Source organism: Chelon labrosus (genome assembly GCF_963514085.1).
Source record: "Chelon labrosus genome assembly, chromosome: 2".
Classification (NCBI taxonomy): domain Eukaryota; kingdom Metazoa; phylum Chordata; class Actinopteri; order Mugiliformes; family Mugilidae; genus Chelon; species Chelon labrosus.
Genome location: NC_140338.1, coordinates 761,937 through 787,874, shown reverse-complemented (window position 1 = coordinate 787,874; position 25,938 = coordinate 761,937). Strand labels below are relative to the sequence as shown.

Here is a 25,938-nt window from a genome sequence, read left to right as displayed (position 1 = left end):
CAATGACAGCTGGGATAGGCTGGAGACCTGTCCAGGGTGGACCCCCCCTCTAGACCAATGACAGCTGGGATAGACTGGAGACCTGTCCAGGGTGGACCCCCCCTCTAGACCAATGACAGCTGGGATAGACTGGAGACCTGTCCAGGGTGGACCCCCCCCTCTAGACCAATGACAGCTGGGATAGACTCCAGACCCCCATGACCCTTCACAGGACAAGAGGTTACAGAAGATGAATGAATGAATGTTTTTAACTGAGGCAGCTGTGTTCATTTATCTTATCCCTCAGATGAACCCGTTAAAAATATTCTTGGTCAGAAACTAGAAAACCTGGAGAGAAGCTGGAGGAGACTCTGGGTGTGATGGAGTCAGCTGGACTCCATCACACCCAGAGTCTCCTCCATCGCTGTCTGATCTGGAAGCAGCACAATGAATCACGTCCCACTAGGAGACGACTGGACTCAAGACTAACATGTCCCTCCAGTCAGTGCAGTTAGCTTAGCTTAGCTTAGCTTAGCTTAGCTTCCACTGCTAATTGGAGATCATCAAATATTCCTAATTTTATCTTAAATTTAAACATTAACCCACATGTCCAGAGTTTATATTTGATTTGCTGATCCAGTCATGATTCTTATTATTTATATAATGATTCTTTACTTTTATTCTATTTCTCATCTCCCAGCCACAGATAATAAACCCACCAGTGTTTCTGAGGATGAATTATTAATATTTGCTTTTACTAACGACTGACACTGAGATATATTTGCCTCCTGGTTTCCAGCGTGCTCCATCGTCCATGTCGTTGTGACAGAAGCAGCTTTGAGCAGCTCAACCTGAAGGTGCATGATTTGTGACTGGCTCATTTAAACTATAACATAAATGTCTCTGGTGACGTGTTGACAGCGTTTTAACTTTACTTCTCTCTGAGGTTCTGTGCTGTTGTGAAGCTAAATATCGAATGTACTTTTTCCACGATCCTGTTGTTTGAGAGTGGACTCACTCACCGGTCTGAGTCTGAGCTGGACGAGCTGCCGCCGCTGGTCCTGGGGCGGGACGGTGGCGGGGACACGTTAGAGACTGATCAGCTCCTGACCGTCCCTCCAGCTAATAAACTGTCCCAGTGGAAAAATCAACATGTCTGAAATATGTTCTTATTGGTGTCACTGAGGAAACGAGACTATCAATGAGTTATTAGTTTTTATTTAGAAAAACATTATTGAGTTGTAGATCTGCTCCAGAGTCTGAGGCTTCAGAGAAAACGTCTGGAAATCACAACATGTTGGTTTTTGGTTCATTATGAAAAGCAGTTCCAACACAGATCACATGTTCCTGTTCATCTTTTACAAAGAAAATAAACCAAGAACAAAAAGTAAAAGAACCGTAAAGATTAAAAACAAATAATCAGACTAACGAGAGACGACCTGGGTTCATCCAAACAAAACGATAAATCAGAGAATTAAAGACGACAAACAAAGATCATTGGCTCAGAGACGGCTCAGAACACTCCCCCAAAATGTGTTTGATATCCTACCAAACTACACCCATCAGCCACAACATTATGACCACTGACATCGACCATCTTGTGACAGTTCAGTGTTCTGCTGGGAAACTTCTGGACCTGGCATTCATTGGTGTGGATGTTACTGAGACATGTAGCACCCACCTAGACCAGACCAGGCACCCCCACCTAGACCAGACCAGGCACCCCCACCCCATAGCAATGACACTCCTTGATGGCAGCAGCCATCCCCAGCAGGATGCAGCCTGACACAGGCACACACACAAAAACACTTTAGGAACAACTAAAAAAAAAACATGAAGAACAGCACAAGGTGTTGACCTGGCCTCCAGATTCACTAGATCCCAAACTGATCAAGTATCTGTGGGATGATCCACAGAGGACCCTCCCCTCAAAGACCCCCCCACTAACAACAGGACACCCTCAGAAGGCCCATGTCCATTCTCTGATGAGTCACCACAAGGGAGACCTGCACAATATTAGGAATGTGGTCATAATGTTATGGCTGATCTGTGTAGGGCCACATCTTGAGCGCTACATTGGTCTGATCCTGCAGTAGTCTGGTTGTTCAGCTGCAGTGACTCAAGTTTAATTCCAACTTTTAGGACAGGGGTGTCAAACATAAGGGCCGGGGGCCAAAACCGGCCCCCCAGAGGATCCAGTCTGACCCACAGGATGAATTTGCAAAGTGCAAAAATTACATAAAAGACATTGGCTGCAGTTTTCAGTTTGTCCACTAGGGGTCGCAGAAATTAAAGGTTGCAAATAAAATGTTTAGTAGAATGATAATTCATCAGATTTAAACACGTTCATCATGTTCTTAGTTTGTTTGCACTAAAACAAAAGGACAATAATCTTCCAGTTTTTTCTTTCAGCTGTTAAATGAAATGGAATTAATAATAAGATTAACCCAAAAGAAGGCAGATAAACTATTGTTGTTTCTTATGGTACATTCTTTGTGCAGAGGTTGAAAACCAAACAGAGATTCAGTGACGGTTCAGAAAACGTTTCTTCCTGCAGCAGAGTCCAGAGGTCGGTTCACTCGTCTGCTGCCTCCTCCCTCGTAGAAACATTTGTGTCTGAAGGAGCCGTCGGTCTTTAAGCCAGGCTCCTCTGACGAGGCTTGATCCTCAGATACAGCTGGGAAGGAAAGGCAGAGAGTTTCTCATTAAAACAAGCTCACACTAAATACTGAAGCTTCTTACGCAACACTGTCGAGCTACAGAAATCCCTGAGCTGCTGCCCCCCCAGATTTAAAACAGATAGGACGGAGAGTAGACAGTAGGTCATATGGTTTAATGATTTTGGTAAGAATGCTTTCAAAAATATAACAAATAATAGTTTCTTTTTGTTAATCTACTAAATGCAAAGTGAGCAAGGAAAAGAAGAATCTGGTGTCACTACTCTTTGCCTTCAAACCAGCCTCCGTTCTTCTAGGATCACTTGAACACAGTCAGGGATTTCACAGGATCGTAGATGCAGAGGTCGGTCCAGGAAACTTTATATCCAGCTGTGCTATCGGTAGAAACCAGCAGGACCCAGGTTCACACATCTACTGTCTGGACAAGTCTTGTCAGAGGTGGTCTTCATGGAGGAGCTGCAGCCAAAAACCCAAACGTCTGAGATGGAAACGAGGCCCAGAGACTCAACCATGCATGAAAACGCAGACCTACTCCAGCCGGTAGATCTGGACTGATGAGTCGATATTTGGCTGCAGCAGAAGGCAGGTTGTTCACTGAAGGTCTGGAGAGCGGTTTACTAATCAGTGTGAAGCATGGTGGAGGTTCCTTGCTGCATTACAGCCAACGTCATCTTCAGCGTGAAGAAGGATCAGACGTCCTGGAAGTGATGGAGCCCTGACCTCAACACCATAGAGTCTGGATCACATGGAGGATCTGAGGAGGACTACATCCACTGAAGATCAGAGGTTAGTTCTCCAACAGCAGAGTTCCTTCAAAGACCGTGTTCAAGTTGTACCTGGAAGAATGAAGCTGGTCTGAAGGTAGAGGATGGATTTAGATTTCTCTTCTGGTCATTTACTGCCCTTTGTAAATAAACTGTTAACCTCTATTTTGACAGCATTCTTAGTTTACAGCAGCTTGTCTAAAACCTTTGCACAGTACGGTAGGACATTTATAGTCTCAAAGTTTCTAAAGAATCAGGAACTAAGATTACTTTTGTCATTACCTTAAAACTCTTGAGATGTTCACGTTTGATCAGTTTCCTTACATTTCTACCGGCCCATGATCCAGAATGTCATGATTTACAGTTTACAGTTGATTAACAGGTTGAGTCACTCATGACTTTACTCCTCACACAGTTTCATTTACTCTGATATGTGTCAGTACGTCTGTGGATGCTCACCCCCAGCAGGTTTCGGGGGATGAATCCCTCGTGGTCGCCGCACCGCGCCCACCACCACTCCGTCTCCACCTCGTCCTCCCGCCTCAGCACCGTCATGCAGTCGCCCTCGATGAAGCCGAGCTCGTCGTCGCTCTGGGGCTCGTAGTCCCACAGGGCGTAGACCACGCCGCGGTTCATCACGCCCATCTTCTCCTGGACGCCTGCAAAGACACAGAACCATCATTAAAGGTCAAAATCAATCGGTCTCAGTCAGACGTCCAGGGACAAGTGAGACATTAGACCTCCTCTGGGACCCTGGAAGGTAGAAACCCTCTCAGGGACCTGTTGTATTTACCTCGTCTGAAACACAAAGCAACATGAGTCCTTGATAATTCCTGCAGTGTAGGGAAACATGTTCTGAATTCAGTTTTAGTGACCTACATTAAACCTATGTTTGGTCGTTTTTAGCTTTAACCCCGTTCTTCTCTGAATCTCCACAGATGGCCGTGATATTGATGCCCCGCCCACACTTCCTCCAGACTCACTCAGGTTTTAGTTTAATTAATACTACGCTCTGTAGTAGAAGCTTATTGCATTGCTGCAGAACTCCCTCAACACTTTGACTAACAAGTCAACCTAACCTTGTTCTCACTGAGTTCCCTCCAGAACCTCCTCAGTGGACCAGGAAACATCTCCTTTGATTTTCACAAGGATCCTAAACCCCTTCCCAGACTGTCCTTCGTGTTCTGCTGTCTCACCGTAGAGGAACTGGGAGCACTGGGCATAGCCTTCCTCCATCTCCTCACACTTGTCGGCGGCCGTCTGCATGTCGCTGTACGTGGTAGCAAACACAGCCGCCCCGGACTCCACCAGGAACTTACAGACCTGAACGTTGTTGCAGGAGGCGGCGCAGTGAAGAGGAGTCCTGGGGACGAGGACAGAGTTGAGGACAACGGTCACACAGATGAAACAGGTTGTCATCTTTCCTCAGCCGTGGCCAAAAGTTTAGAGAATGACTCAAGTAGAGCTGCTTCAGTGTTTTCAGATCTTATTGTCAGATGCTACTGTGGTCTGCTGAAGTATAATTACAAGCATGTCATACGTGTCAAAGGCTTTTATTAATAATTACATTTAGTTCATGCAGAGAGTCAATATTTGAAGTGTTGACTTTTCAAGACCTCTGCTATCCCCCCTGGTGTTCTGTCAGCGTCTGGCAGCCTGTTCTGATGTAATCAATGCCTCTTGACGACTGACCACAGTTCTCGGTGGTTAGGTGGAGTTTCTTGGCCATGGACCCAAAACTTCCATGTTTCTGTCCCTGAGCCGCTCAGTTATCACTTCTGTCTAACGGCATGGTGCTCCATCGGTCGGGTTCTTCACCAACCATGGTGACAATTTATATTTATGTCATTCTCGTTAACTTTTAGCCACGTCTGTATAAATCCATGAATAGAAGTGGCTCCAAAACCACCATAGACCTCAGACTCACCAGCCGTCGCTGTCGGCCGCGTTGACGTTGACGCCAAACTGAACCAAGAACTTGACGATCTCGGTGTGGCCGGCACAGACGGCGTTGTGCAGAGCCGTGATGCCCTCGTCGTTGGGCATACTGGGGTCGTCCACCTGCAAGATGGACACGAGACCACATATTCATCCATAACATTTAGATGCATCTCCCACTTACTAGTCAACTTGGATTGGTTGACAGAAGCATTTTCAGATTTTCTTCCATGACATTTTGTTCTGCTCTACAGCAGCACATCACAGATTATGTCTGTGAAGGTTCTCTGTCGTCCAAAAAACTCTAAAGAAAGGCAACTGGACGTTTCATCCAAGTGGCTTCTTCAGTTGTAAAGGACTGGTGGACAGTTGGATGGACAGATGTTCAGACTGTGTAGTAGACTGATGTCAGATGATACCTTAGTCCACCTCCTCTGTTCAGAGAAGGTTTTTAATCCTCTTTCAAACCATCTGTCTTCTCTGGATGGAATGTGGACATTGTTGTCTTCAAAGGAGTGTCCTTCAGGTGTAGGTGGACACCTGAATCATTTCCTGATGATGTACTAGTATCTAAGACAGACACTCCTTTTTGCTTCTGAAGGGTAACGCCCACAGATGTTTCTATTTAAACTCTCCACCAGTCTTTTAGAACTGAAGTTTCTTTAGCGTTTTTGGACAAACAGACATTTGTCTCCCTCTCGTGGATCTGCAGATTAAGACTAAAGAACCAAGTGTGACTCACGTCGTAGATGACCCTCTGGACGAGGTCGTACTCTCCCTCCAGGGACGAGTCCAGCAGCAGGGCCAGAGGGTTGAACTTTACCCTCACGCTGGGGTCCGTCCGCTCTGACTTGGCTTTACGGAGGATCGACCTTTTACCCTGAGAGACGGGACAGAATCACAGTGGGACAGAATCACAGTGGGACGTTGTAGATGAACTCAACATGTAATCAAGATGTCTGTCTCGTTGTCCCCACACTCACCGGCGGTACCGTGACCTGTCCCATCACCTCCGGCGGCTTCAGGTTCAGGGTGTCGTCGCCCTGCTCTGCTTCTCCACAGCTGGGGTACGGTGGGGGCGGGTACGGGGGAAACTCCTCAGGAAAGAGGTCCTTGTGGACCGAGGCTGATGAACATATCTCCTCTATGTCCTCTGGTGGAGGGGGTAGGGGGTAGTCGAAGGCGGGGTCAGGGATGGGTAAGCGAGGGGGCAGCGGGGGCGGAGTCAGGCTTTTCTCTGGGCTGTCAGCGGGCTGTGTCGGAGACGTCACATCCCCACCGCCCACCCTGTCCTCATGACCCTTGGACTGCACACACGTCCCTGCTGGACCGACTGTCTCCATGGGGATGGTTTCCATGGCAGCCAGAGTGGTCTTCTGGTAGAGCAGCTTCTGGATGTTGGGTCCGGTCGGGCCTTCGGGCTCAGTGATGGAGTTGCGTTTCTTCAGGGGCCGGGGAGCGTGGTGCAGCCGGCGGCGCACGTTCTCTAGGTCGGCGTCACTGGGGTTCCTGAGAGGGTTGGACACGAAGGGGAGGAGCTTGGTGGGGCTGAGGGGACGGGGTGTGGCACGTTCTGCTGCGTCTCCTGCTGGGACAGCTTCGCCGTTACCCAGGAAACTGCTGTCAGCGTCGGTCGAATCTGACGCACAGAACCCAGAAGTCAAGGCGGCGTTGTCCGAGCCGCCGGACTGCTGCCCCCCGCTGGCTGGGAGGACCGGCTTTCCATACACTGCAGAGGGAGAGACAGTTAATAAAGTCATTTCTGTTCATAAAGCCCAGTCTTTGTCTTTTACAACGTGGTAACTATATTTTTATTTTATTTTTCTAGACAAAATGTCTGGATCTCTTTTAGATATGAACACATGAGGCCTCAGGGCATCACCTCGTGGCTGGCTGCGGGTCAGCGTGCCCTGGCCACTCGGCTGGTAGCCCTTCCCGGGCGTGGCCTGCTGGGTGTACATGGAATAGATCGACGACGCCGCCAGAGTTTGAGGCTTCTGTAGAACGGGGGCGGGGCCGTCGGAGAGGTCGGGGGTGTAGGGTCGGACGGCGGCGGACGGAGGGTTCTCCTGCTTGTTGGGTAGAGGGAGGGTGTTGCTGTGGCTGGACAGGGTTCCCGGAGTCCTGAGGTGGCCCCCCACCGGCTTCACCTTACCGGGGAAGGTCCCGGTGCTATAGGGGGGCTTGGAGAAGGTCGGTGGACCCGATGAGGAGAAAGGTTTAGGCTTACTAGGAACTGGAGGTGGCGCCGCCGTCTTGAACAGACTTTTACCTGAGGCCTAAAAGAGAAAGTCGTATTAAAATGATCAGATGTAATGTTATGTAGTTTTACACAGAACCCAAAATAAGAGTTCAAAAACAATACCAGCTTAAAAACTAGAAGTTTACTCAACACATCTGTGTTCAGGACGTTTAGCTCCTCAAGTCTCCATCATGCATTTTAAAAAGCTGATCACCATTTCATTGACCAACCAGGTTCCTGGAGGTGTGACTATGGTATGATACCGCTCTTAGTGCTAATCCAGATTAGCAGCTGTGAGGTTAAATGATCCTACTGATTCATCATAAAGCTTTTATGCTGAAATACTGTCGGACACGTTTCATATTTAAAGCCGGACCAAACAAACCTGGTAGAGCCAGACTCAGTTCTTGTCAGAATATGATTCTGGTAACATAAGGAGTTCAATAAAAAACTAGCTCTGCAGGAAACTGGTTAGTGCTACATCCAATCAGAACCATTCAGTTGTAAACTAATTCACCTCCACGGTGCTAGGATGACGTATGAGCAACATCAGAGAGACTCCAGACCAACTTCATGTTGTTTTAAAACAACAACTGTTCATCTAATAGTTTTGATTTGAACTCGTTGAAGTTGAATCAGCTGATACCTGATTGTCTCTGGGCAGGTTCTCTGTGGTGTGACTGGATCGTGACGGGACAGGGGGCGGGCCGTCAGACACAGAGAGGCCCTTCTGGTCTGTGATGGTCTCACCACCTACATTAGAGATAATAACACTTCAGCTTCATCCTCAGGGTCTGAATGCAGAAACGAAGACAAGCGATAACGACGACACAAGCAAAGACGAGCTACTGGGACCAGAGCTACCATCAGACCTGAGCGCTGGGAGCTGGACATGCGGGGCAGCGTGGAGGAGTGGCCGTAACCTCCACTGGATCCAGACGTGGAGCTGCTCCAGTCAGAGAGTTTATTCATCTTTGATGTGTTGAAACCTGTGAACAGTAGAACACACAGTAGAACACACAGTAGATATTAAGATGAGATCAGATAAGATAATCCTTCATGCATCACTTTTCTACTACCACTGTACCTGAGGCTGGTTTGGCGGGTCTGGGTGGCGGCTTCAGGGAGGAGTCGGGCATGGGCAGGGTGGCGGTGCCATCTGGATAAGCCGGCTTCACCAGGACCTCCTGGCGGGCCGGCACTGGAGGCCCCTGAGAGCTGGATGTAGAGGATGACTGGATGTAGGGCCCCACGGCCGCCACCCTGGAGCCCACGCCATGCTGAGGGGCCACGCCATCTGGAGCCACCTGGAAGAACCAGACATATGTGAAAACGTTTGATAACTCCAGAAAATGTTGAGAAAGTAGCTCTGATGTCAACGGACCGGCAGGTTCTCCTTCTGCTGCAGGGCGGCCTTCTTCTTCCAGAGCCGCTGTCGGAGCTCAGCCAGCCGCCGGTCCATAGTCGACACCTCCAGGTTCCTCTTGTTCAGGTTGTCTCTCTGCTGCTGCAGCCTGGAGCTCTGGTCCTGGTTCAGCTTGTTCCTCAGCTGTAAGGGAGGAAGGATGAATGAGTTCAAGCACCGAGTTAAATGTCTGAAGATGTTTTAAGACCTTTTAGAACCACATATCCTCCAAAGTACAAAACATGATGGAAAAGCCACAGTAGTCAAGAATGCACTGTAAAAACAGCAGTTTTAAAATCAATACTTAAAATAAGCAAAATGATGAAGACGACAGAAGAGTAAAATTGACTTGACAAGATATTTTAAAACCAGTAACTCTATCTAGCTTCAAAGAAGCTAGATAGAAAAAACGTTTAAGACATACCTGAGGTAAATTCAATCTTTTTATTACCTTTTAAGAATCTTTAATTCCTGCAACAACGGTGGAAAACAGATAAATATATCTAAATATTACTGCTTTACTATTTATTCTCAGCTCTTTACAGAATCTCCAGGACACAACACTAATAATGTAGTGGGAACATGTCAGTGGTTTGGACACGTTGAACAGATCAGCATCTTCAGCTGAGATCTCACCTGCAGCTCTTTGTAGAGGCGCTCTAGCTCGGCCGTGGAGGAGGTGTTGTGGAGGTGAGGAAGAGGAGGAGCAGGATGAAGAGGCTCCAGTCTGTTGCTCCTCAGGGCCTCCAGCTGGTCGCTCAGCTCCTCCACCCGAGCCACAGCCACCACCAGCTCCCTCTGCTTCTGCTGGAACAGGCCGGTCATCTGCTCGATCTCCTCCACTGACAACAAGAACAAGAACATGAGAACAAGAACATGAAAGAATAACATGAGACGAGAACACAAGAACAAGAACATGAGAGAAGAACACGAACAAGAACACGAACATGAGAGAAGAACATGAGACGAGAACAAGAACAAGAGACAAGAACATGAGACAGCAGTCAGAATTAAACTCATTCAGAGTTTAATTTGATGAGTGTAGATGACAGTAGATCCATCCATCCATCTCTCCATCCATCCATCCATCCCAGTTCCATCTGATGAACAGTTTCATGTAACTCCAATCATTTCCAGGCTGATGCCCCAGAGTCAGGTTCAGGTTCAGGTTCAGGTTCAGGTCCAGGTCCAGATCTACTGGATGTCGTTTCATCTAATCTGATCTGGTTCGTGCTGTTTCCATGAACTCATGACCTTCGTGTTCGTAGTCGTCCATCTGCTCAGTGATTACTGACACATATGAGCTCAGAGTATCCTGCACAGATTCAATTAATCACAAGCTGCATGTGAAGTCTCTAAATTTGGATCCTGTGGAGTAACAGTGGTAAACTGCTGACATTTCTTTAAACGTGCTGTAACAGAACATGTTCTTCACTCTCTGGTTCCTTTATTTCCCTCCTCTACAGCATTTTAAACCTGCTACAGTGTGACCCTGATGTGGAGTGACGTCTACGACTGACGTTGAGTGACTCTTTATAATAAATCTTATTTCTATCACTGCCTAACTTCAGACAATCAGACCACAAAGTAGGAGATCAAAGAAGAAGTTTACAGTTTGTATTTAACGTGTCAGGAGATACCACCAACCAGTCATCATCACCTGAAGCTCAACAGGACGTTGTCCAGGAGTTAAATCCATACGTGAGCAGCCTGAGCTCAGCCACACTGACCTAGTTTGCTGTTACTGAGGCGTTTCTGCTCCACCTGGCCCCTGAGGGCCCGGACCCGCCTCAGTTTGGCCTCCTGGTTGTGAGCGTTCTCTCTGAGCTGCCGCAGACACTCCTGCTCTGACGCCTCCTGCTGCTGCTGCTGCCGTTGATCCTGCAGCTTCAGGTAACGGAGCCGCTGCTCCTGCAACACAAAGCAAACACCAGGTCTCAGTCAGTCTGGTATCAGCTCAGAGGACGTCACAGAGTTTCATTAAAGAGCTCTTCAACATGAACTTTAGATTTACCGGGCAGGGAATCCATCTAAACATCTACAGTTGATCTTTCAGTCTCAGTTACTAGAATCATTTGGATGTTTTCTGAAGTTGTTTTAGTCTGACAGTCTGTCTTCGTCTTTCCTAGAATACAGTTCCCCTTCATTGTGTACATCAGTCCAAAGCTAACAGATGATGAGGTTTGTTAATAATTAGCTTTATCATGTGGAAACAACTGAATTATTGTTTGTAGAAAAGCAGCAGTTAGTTGTGTCTAACAGCAGCACAGCTAGCAGCGTTAATACCTTGGAGGCCAGCAGCTGCTGCTGAGCGTTGATTTCATGCTGTTGTCGCGTTGCCAGATCCTGCAGCTCGCTCAGCGTCATGTCCATACGAGGACCTGAGACCTGCAGCACACAGAGTCAGAGGTCACCTTCACACAGACTGAACCTTCAGAGTTTATTACATCTGCATAAAAATGACTCAAAACATCAGCAGAGATCACACAAGTCCTGGAAGGAGACAAAGATAGAACCCATATCAGAGAGGAGCTCCTCTAGGATCCAATCAGAGTCCATGTGTTCAGAAGTGTTTCCATCAATGTAATGAGACTCAGGTGTGGTTCAGTTCCTGGTTTAGTTTCAATAAATCAGGGATTTGTCTCAGTCTGATCTTCACAACACATGTTTGTGGACAAAGGAGCTTTCTGAGGAGCTCAGAGAAAGAGTTGTTGTTGCTCATCAGGCTGGAAAAGGTTCCAGAACCATCTCTAAAGAGTTTGGAACCCACAAATAATCCACAGTCAGACAGAGACACCTGTGTCTAGTTTCATCAAGAGGACAAACTCTCACCCCGTTCTCCAGGAATCTCTCCACAGAAGCCTTCACCTGGCTCCTCTTCGTCATCTGATCTGCAGCTCTGGATCCACCTGGAACCAAAAAACAGAGTTCATGTCAGTGTTTTACTGTTTTAGCTCCGTTATGTGGATCAACATGAACCTGGATACAGACGCTCCAGGACGAATCTCAGGGATTTTTTCCCTTTAACATCAAAAGCAGAGTAAACTTAAAATGTCCAATAGTTTATGAACACACATCAAATGATCCACTTATCTGTTCTACACAGATGTGTCCCAGAAATACAAGGAACAGAATTATAGAAGGATTTAAGTTTAGTTGTTTTTTAAATCTGTGACCATGGGGACCATCAGGAAAACGTTAGTACTGCTGATCTGACCTGGGACGGCCACAAAGACATGTTTATTGTCTTTTATTTAGTTAAGTCATTTTACTTATTTATGCCGTTACGTATTACCGATGTCTGCACAGATCCCAGAGGGAAATTAAATCTGTCTGCATTGCAGGTGTTAATTTCATTTAATCTAATTTACCCTCCAGATGATAAGCCTTTACAGAAATTATTAAATTTAAAATAATTTCATTTCATTTCATTTCATTGTACGTGGCCTGTCCATCAGCCAGGGCGAACTTTTCTTGGTTTTAGGACAGAAATAAACCAGTAGAACTAAAATCTGTCCGTCCCTTCTGTCCTGATCTGATCACAGTCTGTCGTCATCATCTGTGTTCCTCCAAACAGCTGGATTAGTGTGAGCAGTGAAGGCAGATGTTGGTTTACAGTATCACAGTAATCTGTCACAGTTTAACCACAGCTGAGTCTCTGACGTCCAACACAGTTTCTCTCTATTGTGTGTTTCCTAAAGTGCTGACTGACTCCTCCTCCTGACAAGCTCTAATTAAGATTAACTTCCAGTCTCTAAGTTACAACTTCAGCTGAAACAGAAACTTTCTTCACTCAGTTTTGTAGCTGAATGAACAAAGATGTGTCTCTGCTGCAGGTCTCTGCAGATCTGGACAAATAAAAACTACTGAACCTTTAAAACACATCTCTGGTCTCTGCTTCTTCTCTTGGATGTTTGAGCTTCACTACACAGAATAATCTCCAGAATCTGACAGTAACCCTGAGTTATAATCAAATCATTTCAAACCCTTCATGTGTCTGATGTGACAGGACACAGAGAAGTGTCAGACATGTTGATAACTGGCAAATAAAAGTATTAGAGTCCCCTCAGAACGTTTTACATTCCTTCATAAAAACGACTCAAAGCATTAGATAGATACTCTGGAGCAGCTCTGTACGTAACACCTGTGTCTGTCCAGGTGTGTAGAGCTACACCTGTGTGTGTCCAGGTGTGTAGGGCTACACCTGTGTGTGTCCAGGTGTGTAGAGCTACACCTGTGTGTGTCCAGGTGTGTAGAGCTACACCTGTGTGTGTCCAGGTGTGTAGGGCTACACCTGTGTGTGTCCAGGTGTAGAGCTACACAGTGAGCTGCTGAGCGCAGGTGTTTCTCTCTGACCTGACTCTGGTCCAGGAGCTCTTTGGTGACGCAGCAGGTAGCGGACCTCCGCCCTCTGGTGACCCCACTGCTGCAACACCTCCAACATCCGCTCCCCATCTCCAACCACACGTTCTGGTAGGAAGAGAAAAACACAAAGAGCATCAGAGCTTTTATCCAATCATATTTCATCATCATGTTGCTGGGCCTTCACAGTTAAACCTGAAACACACTGTAATGACGCTGTTCATGTTCATCTGGTGCTAGCTGCACAACGTTAACGTTCTGATAGCTATTAGTTGAAGCCACCATGGAGGAAGGAGGAGAGGCTATCCATCTGGTTGCAGATCTTCTTAGAAAGACATTTTCACGGCGACTTTGAAGGAAAAGCTGGATATTGTGAGGAAAGGCCGCCCAACCCTGGAGCTAGCTAGCCTGACCCAGGTCAGCAACTATGAGCGCTACCCTTGGTTGACAGGCTCTGAGGAGAACTCTAAATAGTTTCTAAAGTTCTGGTGATAAAATGAATTATATTTACATCTGTTATGTATATTTCTGTCATTTTATTGGGTCGACATTGATGCTTCTGCTGGATTTGACGTATGTGGCGCTGGTGGCTGCAGAGAGTGAGAGGAGACTTTATGAATTGTTCTAAGTGAGTTTCTTTCTTTAGTAATGACATTCATCTCTCTACATGAGATACCTGTGTATGATGCTACGTCCTGTGTTGATGGTTTCTATAGCAGTGGATCATAACCATCGTATTAAGACGTGTTTTAATGAGGTCAGAGGTCACTGAAGGTCTAGGTGGAACATACACGACCCTCCACTGCTACTTACTATAAAATGCAATTTTTAAAATAATTCACTCTGAAACTCAGCGTACAGACAACAGAATACTGTGAGTAACTCACCTGAGCCTCTCCACATCTCAGCCAGGTAGCAGTCCACCTCACCGGGCTCCTTGCAGAGCTCCACCACGTCTCTGCACAGCGTCTCCGGCGTGATGGGAACCTCACTGAAGTGCTGGTCATTGTTGCTGAGGTAGACGGTGAGGAACATCTACAAATACAGAACACATGAGGAACCCAGGCCTCTCGTAGACATATTTAACACTTCCATTTGCTTTAGTGGAGAAGTTTGATCATTGGGACCAATGTAACCTGCAGGAAAGGTTCAAGTTGAACAAAATAACCTCGTACGTGTCCTTTTAAACCCTTGTTCTGTGCATTAACATTAGCTGTTAATCTTTAAACAGAGAACCTGTATTTAATGTGATGAGCTCAACCTGCACATGACTTAGAAACAAATGCTGCTTTCTTCAACTTTAAGCTGCTATTTAAGGGTATAACAGATATTTATGGATAAAACTCCCATGATGCACCGAGCCATCTGTTACTCCAGCAGGGTATCTGCTGACAGGCCCAGAGCCAGGACGCTTCCCACCGCTCGCCAACCTGCACGGAGGCAGCGAGAAGAGTTCTCCAGGCTTTATTTATTCTGTGGAGGAGGCGTCGGGTCGACAGTTTGTTTAACATCACTGAGCTTCTTCTACAGTTTCCTGAGGATCTGAACCTTCCACCTGACAAAAACTAAAGACTTGGTTTCTCTGTTTCATTTGCTGATACTGTAAACTGTGTGTACAGTTATTAGGTGAGTATTTTGACCATATCATAGTTTTTATGCATATTTTCCAACTTTTGATTCTATTGTATCAGTTGATGTGTAATGAGTCAGAACATCCTGCATCAAGGTCTGTATTATTATTATTATTAAGCAGCTTCTTCTGTCAATGTAGTAAATTAAACTGACAACATTTAGTTTGTTAATTCCTTTAACTCACAGACTCTATAAAAGATGGATGACGCGTCTCCTCTTCCTGACTCTAGTATCCCAGGGATACAGCTGATCAGTTCTGAGGGTGGAGCCACGTTATCAAGGCCCCGCCCACACTTCCCCCAGACTCACTGTTGATTGGCTAACACTACGCTCTGCTCTACCTCCACTAGGTACTAAGGAATGTTGGATTATACACTGGACTTATTTATTTTTATTTATTTCCTACAGAACCACTTCATATAGCGGTTGTCAGTGGCAACTGTCAATCATCATGATGTCACATCCTGTTTCTATAGCGTCAAATAACTAAAAGTTTCATTCAGCATTATGTTAACTACGTAAAATGACTGAAACCATTTATTTGACGTGTACTTTAGTGTTTTAGTTTGGCCCAAGACCCGCCCACTAACATGGAGGGGGTGGAGCTTATGATCTAAACTGAAGCTCTACTTGCTTTGCTGTCATGGCGTCCACTTTTTTTTTTACAGTCTATACTTTTTTGTCCTCTTGAAAAAGACATCCCAACATAAATCAGTGAACAGTTTTAATTATTTTTACTAATGAAAACTGTAAATCAGAGATTAAATAACCACCTTACGTTATAACGGTCAATGACGTCATTGAACCAGTTGTAGAAATTCTCTTTTTCCATTCTACCGACACAAATGAACCACAGCAACATTACATCTGCTTAGATCTCTGTAGTCTGATGGAACAGATACAGGCTGAGAGTTAAGAACTGGACAAATGTAAACAGATGTTAAAACAGATACAAGAAGATCAATCACCTCTGAGGAGGCCGGATCCTACCAGGGTCTGAAACATCAACGTAAACCAGACCAGCTGACACCTGACATCAGCTTCAACACATCTACGACTTTAATGTGACTGAAGAACTGACGACCAGTCCAGAATAAAACAACCAACAATGTTTTTAGGCTAACGACAATACATGTTTTTATGTAAAGAAGCAGAAGCCTGGTGGTGATCAACAAAGAATAAGTGGATTTATAGTATTTTACTATAAACATATATTTACACTGAGTCACATGGAGCGTAGACTGTGAATCTGTCACAGAGAATTTTCTCTTCAAGCTTTGAAACGTGGCGACAGATCAACCAGATCATTAGACTCAAACAGACGCTAACGGGGTCAAAGATGAGGGGAATTCTGGGTTAATCACTTTTTAAAGGAAAACATAATATTGAGTTTGTCAGCTCTGCTCTGAGTCACTGTCACTCAGACTCAAAGCAACGAATCCACCGAGCCCTGCAGCTTTTAACCTCGTCAACTAAACCATCAAGAACTCTTAAAGCGTGAGGAGAGCTGAAGCAGAGACGCTCAGAGGAGACAGAGATGAAGCAGCCGTCCCGCCGCTGTGCTGTCCCACATACGGCTCTGAAGGAAAAACTGGAGCAGCAGCGTCTTCCTTCAGGTTCGTGCAGACGAACTGGGTCACTGTCGTCAGTCACCAAACCCAAGGTCGACCAGGAAACACAGCAGCCAATCAGAAACCAGGAGAGGAGAGGCCGAGTGTCCCTCAGGACGATAACGGGGGGAGGAGGGGGGAGTGAGACCTCCTGTCATTGGTTAGGCTGGTTTTAGAGCCTCGATACGTCCAACGTCTCTGAGCTAAAATCAAAACTGTACTCTGGAAATTTAAGAATCTGATCACAGCTGTTAATATTTAGATACCTGATGAATCTTATTGGTTTGAAGATCGTTTTATGTTTTTATGTCTCAAGGAGAACCAGAGCTCATCTATTTAAACTACAACACAAATAATCAAAGAACAAAGAACTGGTCTCAGTCTGTGTTACAGTAGAAACTAAGAGATTAATGTGACACGATGGATGAACATTTAAAACAAGGTCATGTTACCTGGAGGCCACATGGTAGACCACATTATTTAGTTTAGATCTTATTTTAAGAAGATACTGAGACTGGATAGTTAAGAATAAAGAATAGATCCCAGTAATGTCTCAGATACAGGAAACAAGCACCTGTTAACTTTTCAAAATAAAATTTCCAAGATGCAAAAAGCAGCTGATGAAGGATTTTCAATAAAGGGCCCATCTGGGACCAAAGGGAAGGTCTATGGGTATGTAGGATTCCCAAAATAAAAGTACTAAACTAATCCTTCAAAATAAAAGCAGGCAGCACCAAGCAGAACCTAATAAAGAGGATGTGTAGAAGCTATGCCTTTCAGACGAGCTTCATCTCCTGACACTCAAAATACCAAGACTAGATCCCAGCAGTGTCACAGATACCAGAAACCAGCAACCAGCAACCAGCAACGTGAAATAAAACAAAGCAAACCTGAGAGCAGCCTGGTGAACCCGTCAGCCAGCGGGTCAGCGGGCCGAGGCCTCGTTAACCCCCCCCCCCGACGCTGCAGCTCTTAATCCAGACGGGACTTAGTGCAGCATCACACCGTCTAATACCACCAATCAGCCCCCAACCCCCCACTGCTGCTGGAGGACCACATTAATGAGCCTCCCACCGTCTGACACACGTCAACAACTTCTACAACAACAACCAGTCAACCAGTCGACTGCTGAGGCTTCACGTGATGTGGCTGCTGCTGTGTCTCAACACATAAAAACATTTAAGGCTCAGAAGTAGAAATGAAGCTTCAAACGTCCACAGAGGACCGTTTGGTCAGAGTCATCATCTTTACTTTAAAGATGTTTAAAGTTCTCCCAGGCGTCACTGATCACCTGAGAACGTTGCCTCAAATGAAAATCAAGAAAAGACTCTGACGATCACCAGTGGAGTTAAAACTAAAGAACTAAATCTGTGTGTGGACATTTCATTCTGCAAAGATTTAATCTTTAAATCTGTGTTCAAACGTTATCAGACTGACCCGAAGCATCATCACACTAGAAATAATAAAATAAAACCAGAAGATGACAGATGATTGTTTCTGGAGTCAGGAGCTCTGAACTCTGTTCGGCCGCATCGAGGATCAGCGGCTGCAGCTTTCCTGCTCTGGACGACGTCAACAACAGCAGATGTAGGACGAGGACAAGAGTCTTCCCACCCAAACCATGGACCTTTTACCCCCCTCCCCTCAGGACGAAGGCTGCACAGCTTCAGGTCCAGACCCGACTCAAATCCTGACACCCATCAACTATGTTCCAGGTGTAAGAAACTCTTTTTAATGTTCAATATCTGCACAGTTATTTATTTATTAATTCCCACTTTACACCAGCTCTACTGCTGCCTGTATCCCCACTAAGGACTGCTCAGATTTATTATTTATCCTCTTGTCTTCTGCTGTGACTGGACCTCTGGACTTAGTTTCATGTTTTCAAACCCTAAAGTGACTAAAGCCATAAATGTCCCCGTTAGTCCAGTGACTGATCGCTGTGTTGTGTCTATTTCTGGTCGAGGAAACGTGGTGGCAGCTGGCGCACTGCAGGTCACATCCCAAATGTTTTGTAGGCGGCGTGGATGGCTGCAGCCATATGGTCAAAAACATCACATGACACACGGCAATATTGGATTAACACACACACACACACACACACACTGCCTGCTGTTCAGGATACCACCACAGTGAACAACATAGAGGACGCGTCCACACTTCTATTGTTGAAAGGAAATCTTCTGATTGGCTGCCAGCTACAGCAGTAAATACATGCACAGAACCAGCTTATAAAATATATCAGCTGTTCCTAAACATTTGAGATGGACCGATCAGTACCAGGCTTCAGCCAAGAATTATCTCTAGGAGTTATTTGTTTTAGGTCAAAGCTGCCAAAAATCAAAGTAGAAGAAGAACCAGACTCAGTGTGTAACCATGAAGGTCGTCCTCTATCAGTCAGTAACTAGTGTAATGTGGATGTGTGGTGAGGTGGTAGTAGTTGATCATCTAAACAGAATCCATGGAGTCCACTCAGTCAAAGGCTGCACCCAAACAACAACAACAAACACTGAACGTTTAAAAGAAGAGAAAAGTTTCCTGGAGACAGCGTCAAGGAGAAACATCTTCCAGAGAGGGTTAGGGAGTTTATGGCAGCGTTGGATGACCAGAACATTTCTGGAGTAGAGAACACAAGGTACCAGCTACCCTCTCCACACTACATTAACTTTGACTGAAAGATTTATTGGACTGAATCCAGTCCACTCTAGGAGAAGACAAGGAAGACAAGGACAGACTTTAGGAAGCTACAGGAGACCAACTCTAGGAGAAGACAAGGAAGACAAGGACAGACTTTAGGACGCTACAGGAGACCAACTCTAGGAGAAGACAAGGAAGACAAGGACAGACTTCAGGAAGCTACAGGAGACCAACTCTAGGAGAAGACAAGGAAGACAAGGACAGACTTTAGGAAGACACAGGAGACCAACACTAGGAGAAGACAAGGGAGACAAGGACAGACTTTAGGAAGACACAGGAGACCAACTCTAGGAGAAGACAAGGACAGACTTTAGGACACTACAGGAGACCAACTCTAGGAGAAGACAAGGAAGACAAGGACAGACTTTAGGAAGACACAGGAGACCAACTCTAGGAGAAGACAAGGAGGACAAGGACAGACTTTAGGAAGACACAGGAGACCAACTCTAGGAGAAGACAAGGAGGACAAGGACAGAGTTTAGGAAGACACAGGAGACCAACTCTAGGAGAAGACAAGGAAGACAAGGACAGACTTTAGGAAGACACAGGAGACCAACTCTAGGAGAAGACAAGGAAGACAAGGACAGACTTTAGGACGCTACAGGAGACCAACTCTAGGAGAAGACAAGGAAGACAAGGACAGACTTCAGGAAGCTACAGGAGACCAACTCTAGGAGAAGACAAGGAAGACAAGGACAGACTTTAGGAAGCTACAGGAGACCAACTCTAGGAGAAGACAAGGAAGACAAGGACAGACTTTAGGAAGCTACAGGAGACCAACACGTATATTATAAATGAACTCTTTCCTCACTAACCGTCTCACAGCTGCTCAAACATCTTGAACTAATCTCAACATTAGATCAGTTTCTCTTCCTTAAACTCCGTTGATCATAATAAACCAGTTTCTGAACCGATTCCAGCTTCATGTTTCAACTACATTTTACATCTTTCCTGCATTCATCAAGAAGTCTGTTACCAGGACCTAATGACTAATGACCTGGTTCTGGGACAATAAAAGGACGTCCTGTGTCCACGTTGTCTCACGGTGCTGCACTGAGCAGAGCTCATGTTCTCTGAGCTGAAACAGCCTGAATACAAACGTGTTCCCTGTCTTCTGCTTTATAAACGTGCAGTGAACGTTAAAGCCTTCTGCAGCGCTGCCAGCCAGACTGAAACCAGGAACCATTTAACCAGGAACCATTTAACCAGGAACCATCAGACGCGGTGAATTAACACGAAGGTCACGACAGCGTTGGTTCCTCCTCACCTATAGAATACTAAAATAATAGTGTTCCCATATGACCTTGAACAGTGAGCAGTGTGTGTGTGTGTGTGTGTGTGTGTGTGTGTTTCTGGTCACTGTGGCAACAGTTACCAAGCAGCACAGTGAGCTCCACTGAGTCCTGCCTGGATGATGATGAGTCTAATGGTCGGGGTGTGCTTCCTTTAACCCTGTGAGGCCAGAGACATGAAATAACAGCAGGAAATACTATCTTATTTTAAATTAAAGTGCATATATTAACATTAAACTAAATCAATTTTTTTTAAATAAAAAATCCATTGTTATGAACAAAGATGGAGTGAAATGTTTAGGTTAAATAAATAAATAACTAAAACAATCCACTAATATGGAATAAATATCTTAACATTACATTTGAATCTTTCAGATTTAATTATCTTATGTTATGATGCAGATAGAGTCTGAGGTCAGTGACCATATAAATCTGCTGTATCAACATGATTTAACATAACGTAGAGTTCTTCAGTAAATTATTTCTATTCTTTTAAAATGAAGAAAAGATTTCACTGAACAAATGGAACGTCTGTGAAGGCGGCCATTTTGGAAGTGGCTGCCAAAAGCCCCTGACTGCAGAGACGGTAGATGAGGAGGGTCAGACCGTCTACGACAGGGTTGATCAGGTAAATGTAGATCATGATGATATACACTCAGTTCATCCAAATCCAATCCTTCAGTTCCCACCCGTCCCCCGTCACCACTGGCGTGCCCCAGGGCTCTGTCCTGGGGCCCCTTCTCTTCATCATCTACCTCCTTCCTCTTGGCAATATCTTCCGTAAATATAACATTCATTTCCATTGCTACGCGGATGACACCCAGCTCTACCTCTCCAGCAAACCAAATTCCACTCTCCCACCTTCCTCCCTCACTGACTGCTTCACCGAGCTCAAATCTTGGTTCTCCTCTAACTTCCTAAAACTCAACAGTGATAAAACCGAATTCCTTCTGATTGGCACCAAATCAACCCTCTCTAAAACTGACAGTTTTTCCCTCACCGTCGACCACTCCTCTGTCTCCCCCTCCCCCCAGGTTAAGAGTCTGGGTGTCATCCTCGACAGCACATTGTCTTTCCAATCCCATATCAATAACATCACCCGGTCTGCATATTTGCACCTACGCAATATTAATCGCCTTCGCCCCTCTCTTTCTCCTCACTCCACTGCCATTCTGGTACACAGCCTTGTCACCTCCCGCATCGACTACTGCAACTCCCTTCTCTTTGGTCTACCTCACAAATACCTCCATAAACTCCAACTGGTTCAGAACTCTGCAGCTCGGATCATCACCAGAACCCCCTCCATCCACCACATCACCCCTGTTCTGCAGCAACTCCACTGGCTCCCGGTCAAACTCCGCATTGACTTCAAAATCCTCCTGTTTACATTCAAGGCCATCCACAACCTTTCCCCTCCTTATCTGTCCGAACGCCTCAACATCGCCACCCCTTCCCGTTCCCTCAGATCTGCATCGTCTGTCCACCTCTCTGTCCCTCCCGCCCGCCTCGTCACCATGGGGAGCAGGGCTTTCAGCCGCTCTGCCCCTCAACTCTGGAACTCACTCCCACCGGACCTCAGGAACTTGGACTCTCTCACACTCTTCAAATCAAGACTAAAAACTCACCTATTCCGAACTGCCTACCCAACTTAACCATCTTCATTGTCTCTTCTTATCTGTTTCTTATTTCTTTCTTAGTGTTTTTATTATTATTTATATGTTGTACGGTGTCCTCGAGTGCCCAGAGAGGCGCCTCCAAATAAAATGTATTATTATTATTATTATTATTATAAACATGATGAGCTACAGACGGTTTGTTTTCTTCCTCTGATCACGAGGAGCAGATGTTCTGAGGTCAGAAGCAGAATACGCTGCTGGGAACAACAGCTCACCACTTCCTCATCACTAAACTCTTAGTTTCCTCAAACACAGCTCATCACCTTCCTCACTCATCTATGAGTTAGAAAAAGAGGAAGGAGACTCTGGAGTAAAGGGACACACACGTTTACAGCTGAATGTCACCGTTCACACCGATCATCAGTGAATCCCAGAGACCAGGACATCACTCAGGATCCTCCAGGACTAAAACTCAAAATGTCAAACTGTTCAGAGGCAGTAAAACTGAAGATTCAGCAGCTGCAGCAGAATGGACCAAAAGGTCAACACTCCCCATCCCATGTCCCATAAACCCCCAGAAGGTCACCATCAGAGACTGTAGAATAAAGTATGGACAACACGTCTCCTCTTCCTCCCGTCCGTCAAACTGACTCTAGTGTCCCAGGGATACGGGCGGAGCCATCTTGAGTTCTGATCCAGAGTCTGATCAGTTAGAGGATCCAGCTCATCAGAGGATCACATGGTATTTACTAACTGAAGACTCGATCAGGGTCTAGTTGATGAAGTTAAGACATGAAGGTATTAAGTAGATTTGATTCATTCCTTTAATATCGTCAGCGTGAGAGGAGAAGACCAAACGCTGTCGAGCTAAAACTTGCTTGTAATTAGTTTTAAAACCAAATAAATGTGTCTTTATTAGCGATGGTTAGCATAGCATCAAATAACTAAAACTAAACGTCTCAGAGAAATGTTCTTGAACATTCATCATCATTATATTTACTACCTAAAACGACAGAAATCATTTATTTGATGTTTATTTTTAGTGTTTTAGTTTGACCCAAGCCCCGCCCACTGACATGGAGGGGGTGGAGCTTATGACCTATACTGCAGCCAGACACCAGGGGGGGCTCTACTTGATTTGTCTTCTCTTTAGAGGAGCAGCGTCTCTTTGTGACATTTGACAAACAGAAGACGTTTGTCCCCCCGTCCAGACAGGATCACTGCTGGCTGCGAAGAAAGGTTCCAGGGTCCCAGGCTCGTCTCTGTCTCTAAACACCAGCCCACACATTCAAGGGTGGCGTCCATCTTTTATTAACAGCTCTAACCTGAGCTCCAATCAGCTGTTATCGTTCATACGCTTCCAGGAGAAGATGACAAATAAAAGTGACGTATTATTTCCCTCTGATGAAACAAACGTTCTTATAAATGAGGAAACTCACTGGACGATGAGGAGGAAGTTAAAGTATTCAGGTTTGGGTTAGGCTAGTATCTGGTTAGCTGGTTAGCTTAGCATAAAGGCTGAAACAGAACAGAGCCAACAGCTCAATGTGTACACTGTTAAACCTCAGCAATAACGATCTAGAACAGAAGAGGAGCGTTTGACTAAACCAGTCAATCTACCATCACATGTCTCCAGACGAGTTTTAAAACTAAAAACAAGGAAAATATTTAGGAATTATCATTATTATTATCTGATAATGTTGTAAAATGTTCTTAAATTCAGGCGACGCTACCACAGAGCTCACTCACTCTCAGTTATTAAAGGAAAGACGATAAAACAGTGAATTACATTTGATCATTATCTGTTTTTAATATGTGAAGAGATGAGAAGGATCAAATGATTGAAATATTAAACTCTAAGTCGTCGTCTAGTCTGTGTTCATCTAAAACCTTCAGACCTGTTCTCATCTAAGCTTCAACTAATTAAGATAAAGAAGGAATAAATAAAGTGAAACACAGTCAGATGCTCTAAGACAAAACCTGCCTGGTGACAATTATCTTGTAGGAAAAAGCCTTGATTCATTTCACCGGAGTTAGATTTACTTTATAAACTACAGGATATAATCTGTTAGTTTTAGGACCAATGTGTCTCACACTAAATAAAACGATGATTTACATTAGAGATCACACTAATCTGAAGAAAATTAAAGGTTTTTGTGTAAATTCTCAAACGTCAGTGTGTGTGTTGTGTTTTGTGTGTTGTGTGTTGTGTGTGTGTTGTGTGTGGTCGTGTGTGTGTTGTGTGTGGTCGTGTGTGTGTTGTGTGTGTGTTGTGTGTGTCGTGTGTGTGGTCGTGTGTGTGTGTTGTGTGTGTGTTGTGTGTGTGGTCGTGTGTGTGTTGTGTGTGTGTTGTGTGTGTGTTGTGTGTGTGTTGTGTGTGTTGTGTGTGTGTTGTGTGTGTGTTGTGTGTGTGTTGTGTGTGTGTTGTGTGTCGTGTGTGTGGCAGGTGGAGGTGAGTTAATAATCATTTAAATAATGACTAAAGCTCAGTCCGTTCATTCATGAGCAGCTCCTCCTCACCGGCATCATGTTTCCAGGTCTCCTCTCTGTCGCATCAGCAGCTGAACGCGTTAAAGCATCAGACCTTCCTCCCTCTCTGCTGCTGCACGTCCATTACTACTGATGATGATGATGATGATGATGATGAGGATGATGGTTCTAATGATCCTCGACCTGTTGCAGAGAACCAGGGGCTGGTCTCTGTCCGGTTCCTCTGGAGGAAAGAAAACGGTGGCTCCACAGAAAGGCTCCGCGTGCACGCTGCAGGAAAACAGCGTTTAGGAAAGAAACCGGTAGAGAGGAGGAGGAGGAGGAGGAAGATGAGGAGAAGAGGAGGAGGAGGAGGAGGAGAAGAGGAGGAGCTGGAGCTGGTGTCCCCTGCTGGGTCTAAAATCCTCATCAACGTCCAGGATCAGTGAGACTGAGTCTGCTTCGGACCATTCAATCAACACACGCTGCTCATTAGTGGAGCTCTGCTGCTGGGAGACACGCTTCCGGTCAAACCTTTCACAATAAAAGCTCCACTCGCAGCAATACGGTTACTAATGTATTTATTTATTTTTGTATATTATTTGATTCTCTGCATTGGCACCTCACTATTTAGTTAAATATATTTTTATATAAAATATATAAATATGTGACAACTACGTCTTTATCCTCCTGACTAACGGGAAAAAATATATTGTCTAATCACATATTTTTTTAAATTCCACAGTCTTTGTACGATAATTATCTCTCTATCTATCTATCTATCTATCTATCTATCCATCTATCTATCTATCTATCTATCTATCTATCTATCTATCTATCTATCTATCTATCCATCCATCCATCTATCTATCTATCTATCTATCCATCTATCTATCTATCTATCTATCTATCTATCTATCTATCTATCTATCTATCTATCCATCCATCTATCTATCTATCTATCCATCCATCTATCTATCTATCTATCTATCTATCTATCTATCTATCTATCTATCTATCCATCTATCTATCCATCCATCTATCTATCTATCTATCTATCTATCTATCTATCTATCTATCTATCCATCTATCTATCTATCTATCTATCTATCTATCTATCTATCTATCTATCCATCCATCTATCTATCTATCTATCTATCTATCTATCCATCTATCTATCCATCCATCTCTCTATCTATCTATCTATCCATCTATCTATCCATCCATCTATCTATCTATCTATCTATCTATCCA

The 25,938-nt window shown here is 45.0% G+C and overlaps 1 protein-coding gene and 1 pseudogene across 4 annotated transcripts in view; both read right to left on the bottom strand.

Annotated features, from left to right (window-relative positions):
* Window positions 1-25,938, bottom strand: part of LOC311499420 (protein NLRC3-like) — a 235,836-nt pseudogene that overhangs the window by 122,076 nt on the left and 87,822 nt on the right. The gene's annotated exons all lie outside the window — the stretch shown is intronic.
* LOC311499438 (apoptosis-stimulating of p53 protein 2-like) lies at window positions 1,190-24,916 on the bottom strand. 3 transcript variants are annotated; one of them, XM_084560397.1, is made up of 18 exons: window positions 24,736-24,916; window positions 14,256-14,403; window positions 13,363-13,476; window positions 11,839-11,915; window positions 11,293-11,394; window positions 10,737-10,917; window positions 9,643-9,848; window positions 8,986-9,150; window positions 8,689-8,908; window positions 8,474-8,590; window positions 8,248-8,354; window positions 7,242-7,638; window positions 6,343-7,088; window positions 6,102-6,239; window positions 5,349-5,482; window positions 4,618-4,784; window positions 3,881-4,080; window positions 1,190-2,656 (listed from the first exon to the last, which is right to left on the bottom strand). In XM_084560397.1, the coding sequence occupies exons 1-18, from the start codon at window positions 24,742-24,744 to the stop codon at window positions 2,615-2,617; spliced, it is 3,270 nt and encodes a 1,089-aa protein (XP_084416523.1). In that variant the 5' UTR covers window positions 24,745-24,916; the 3' UTR covers window positions 1,190-2,614. The 3 variants fall into 3 exon arrangements, with proteins under 3 accessions (XP_084416523.1, XP_084416521.1, XP_084416522.1); XM_084560395.1 differs by lacking the exons at window positions 1,190-2,656; window positions 10,737-10,917; window positions 11,293-11,394; ... (2 more) ...; window positions 14,256-14,403; window positions 24,736-24,916 and adding an exon at window positions 2,734-3,512 and having other exon boundaries at window positions 9,643-9,902; XM_084560396.1 differs by lacking the exons at window positions 1,190-2,656; window positions 10,737-10,917; window positions 11,293-11,394; ... (2 more) ...; window positions 14,256-14,403; window positions 24,736-24,916 and adding an exon at window positions 2,734-3,493 and having other exon boundaries at window positions 9,643-9,902.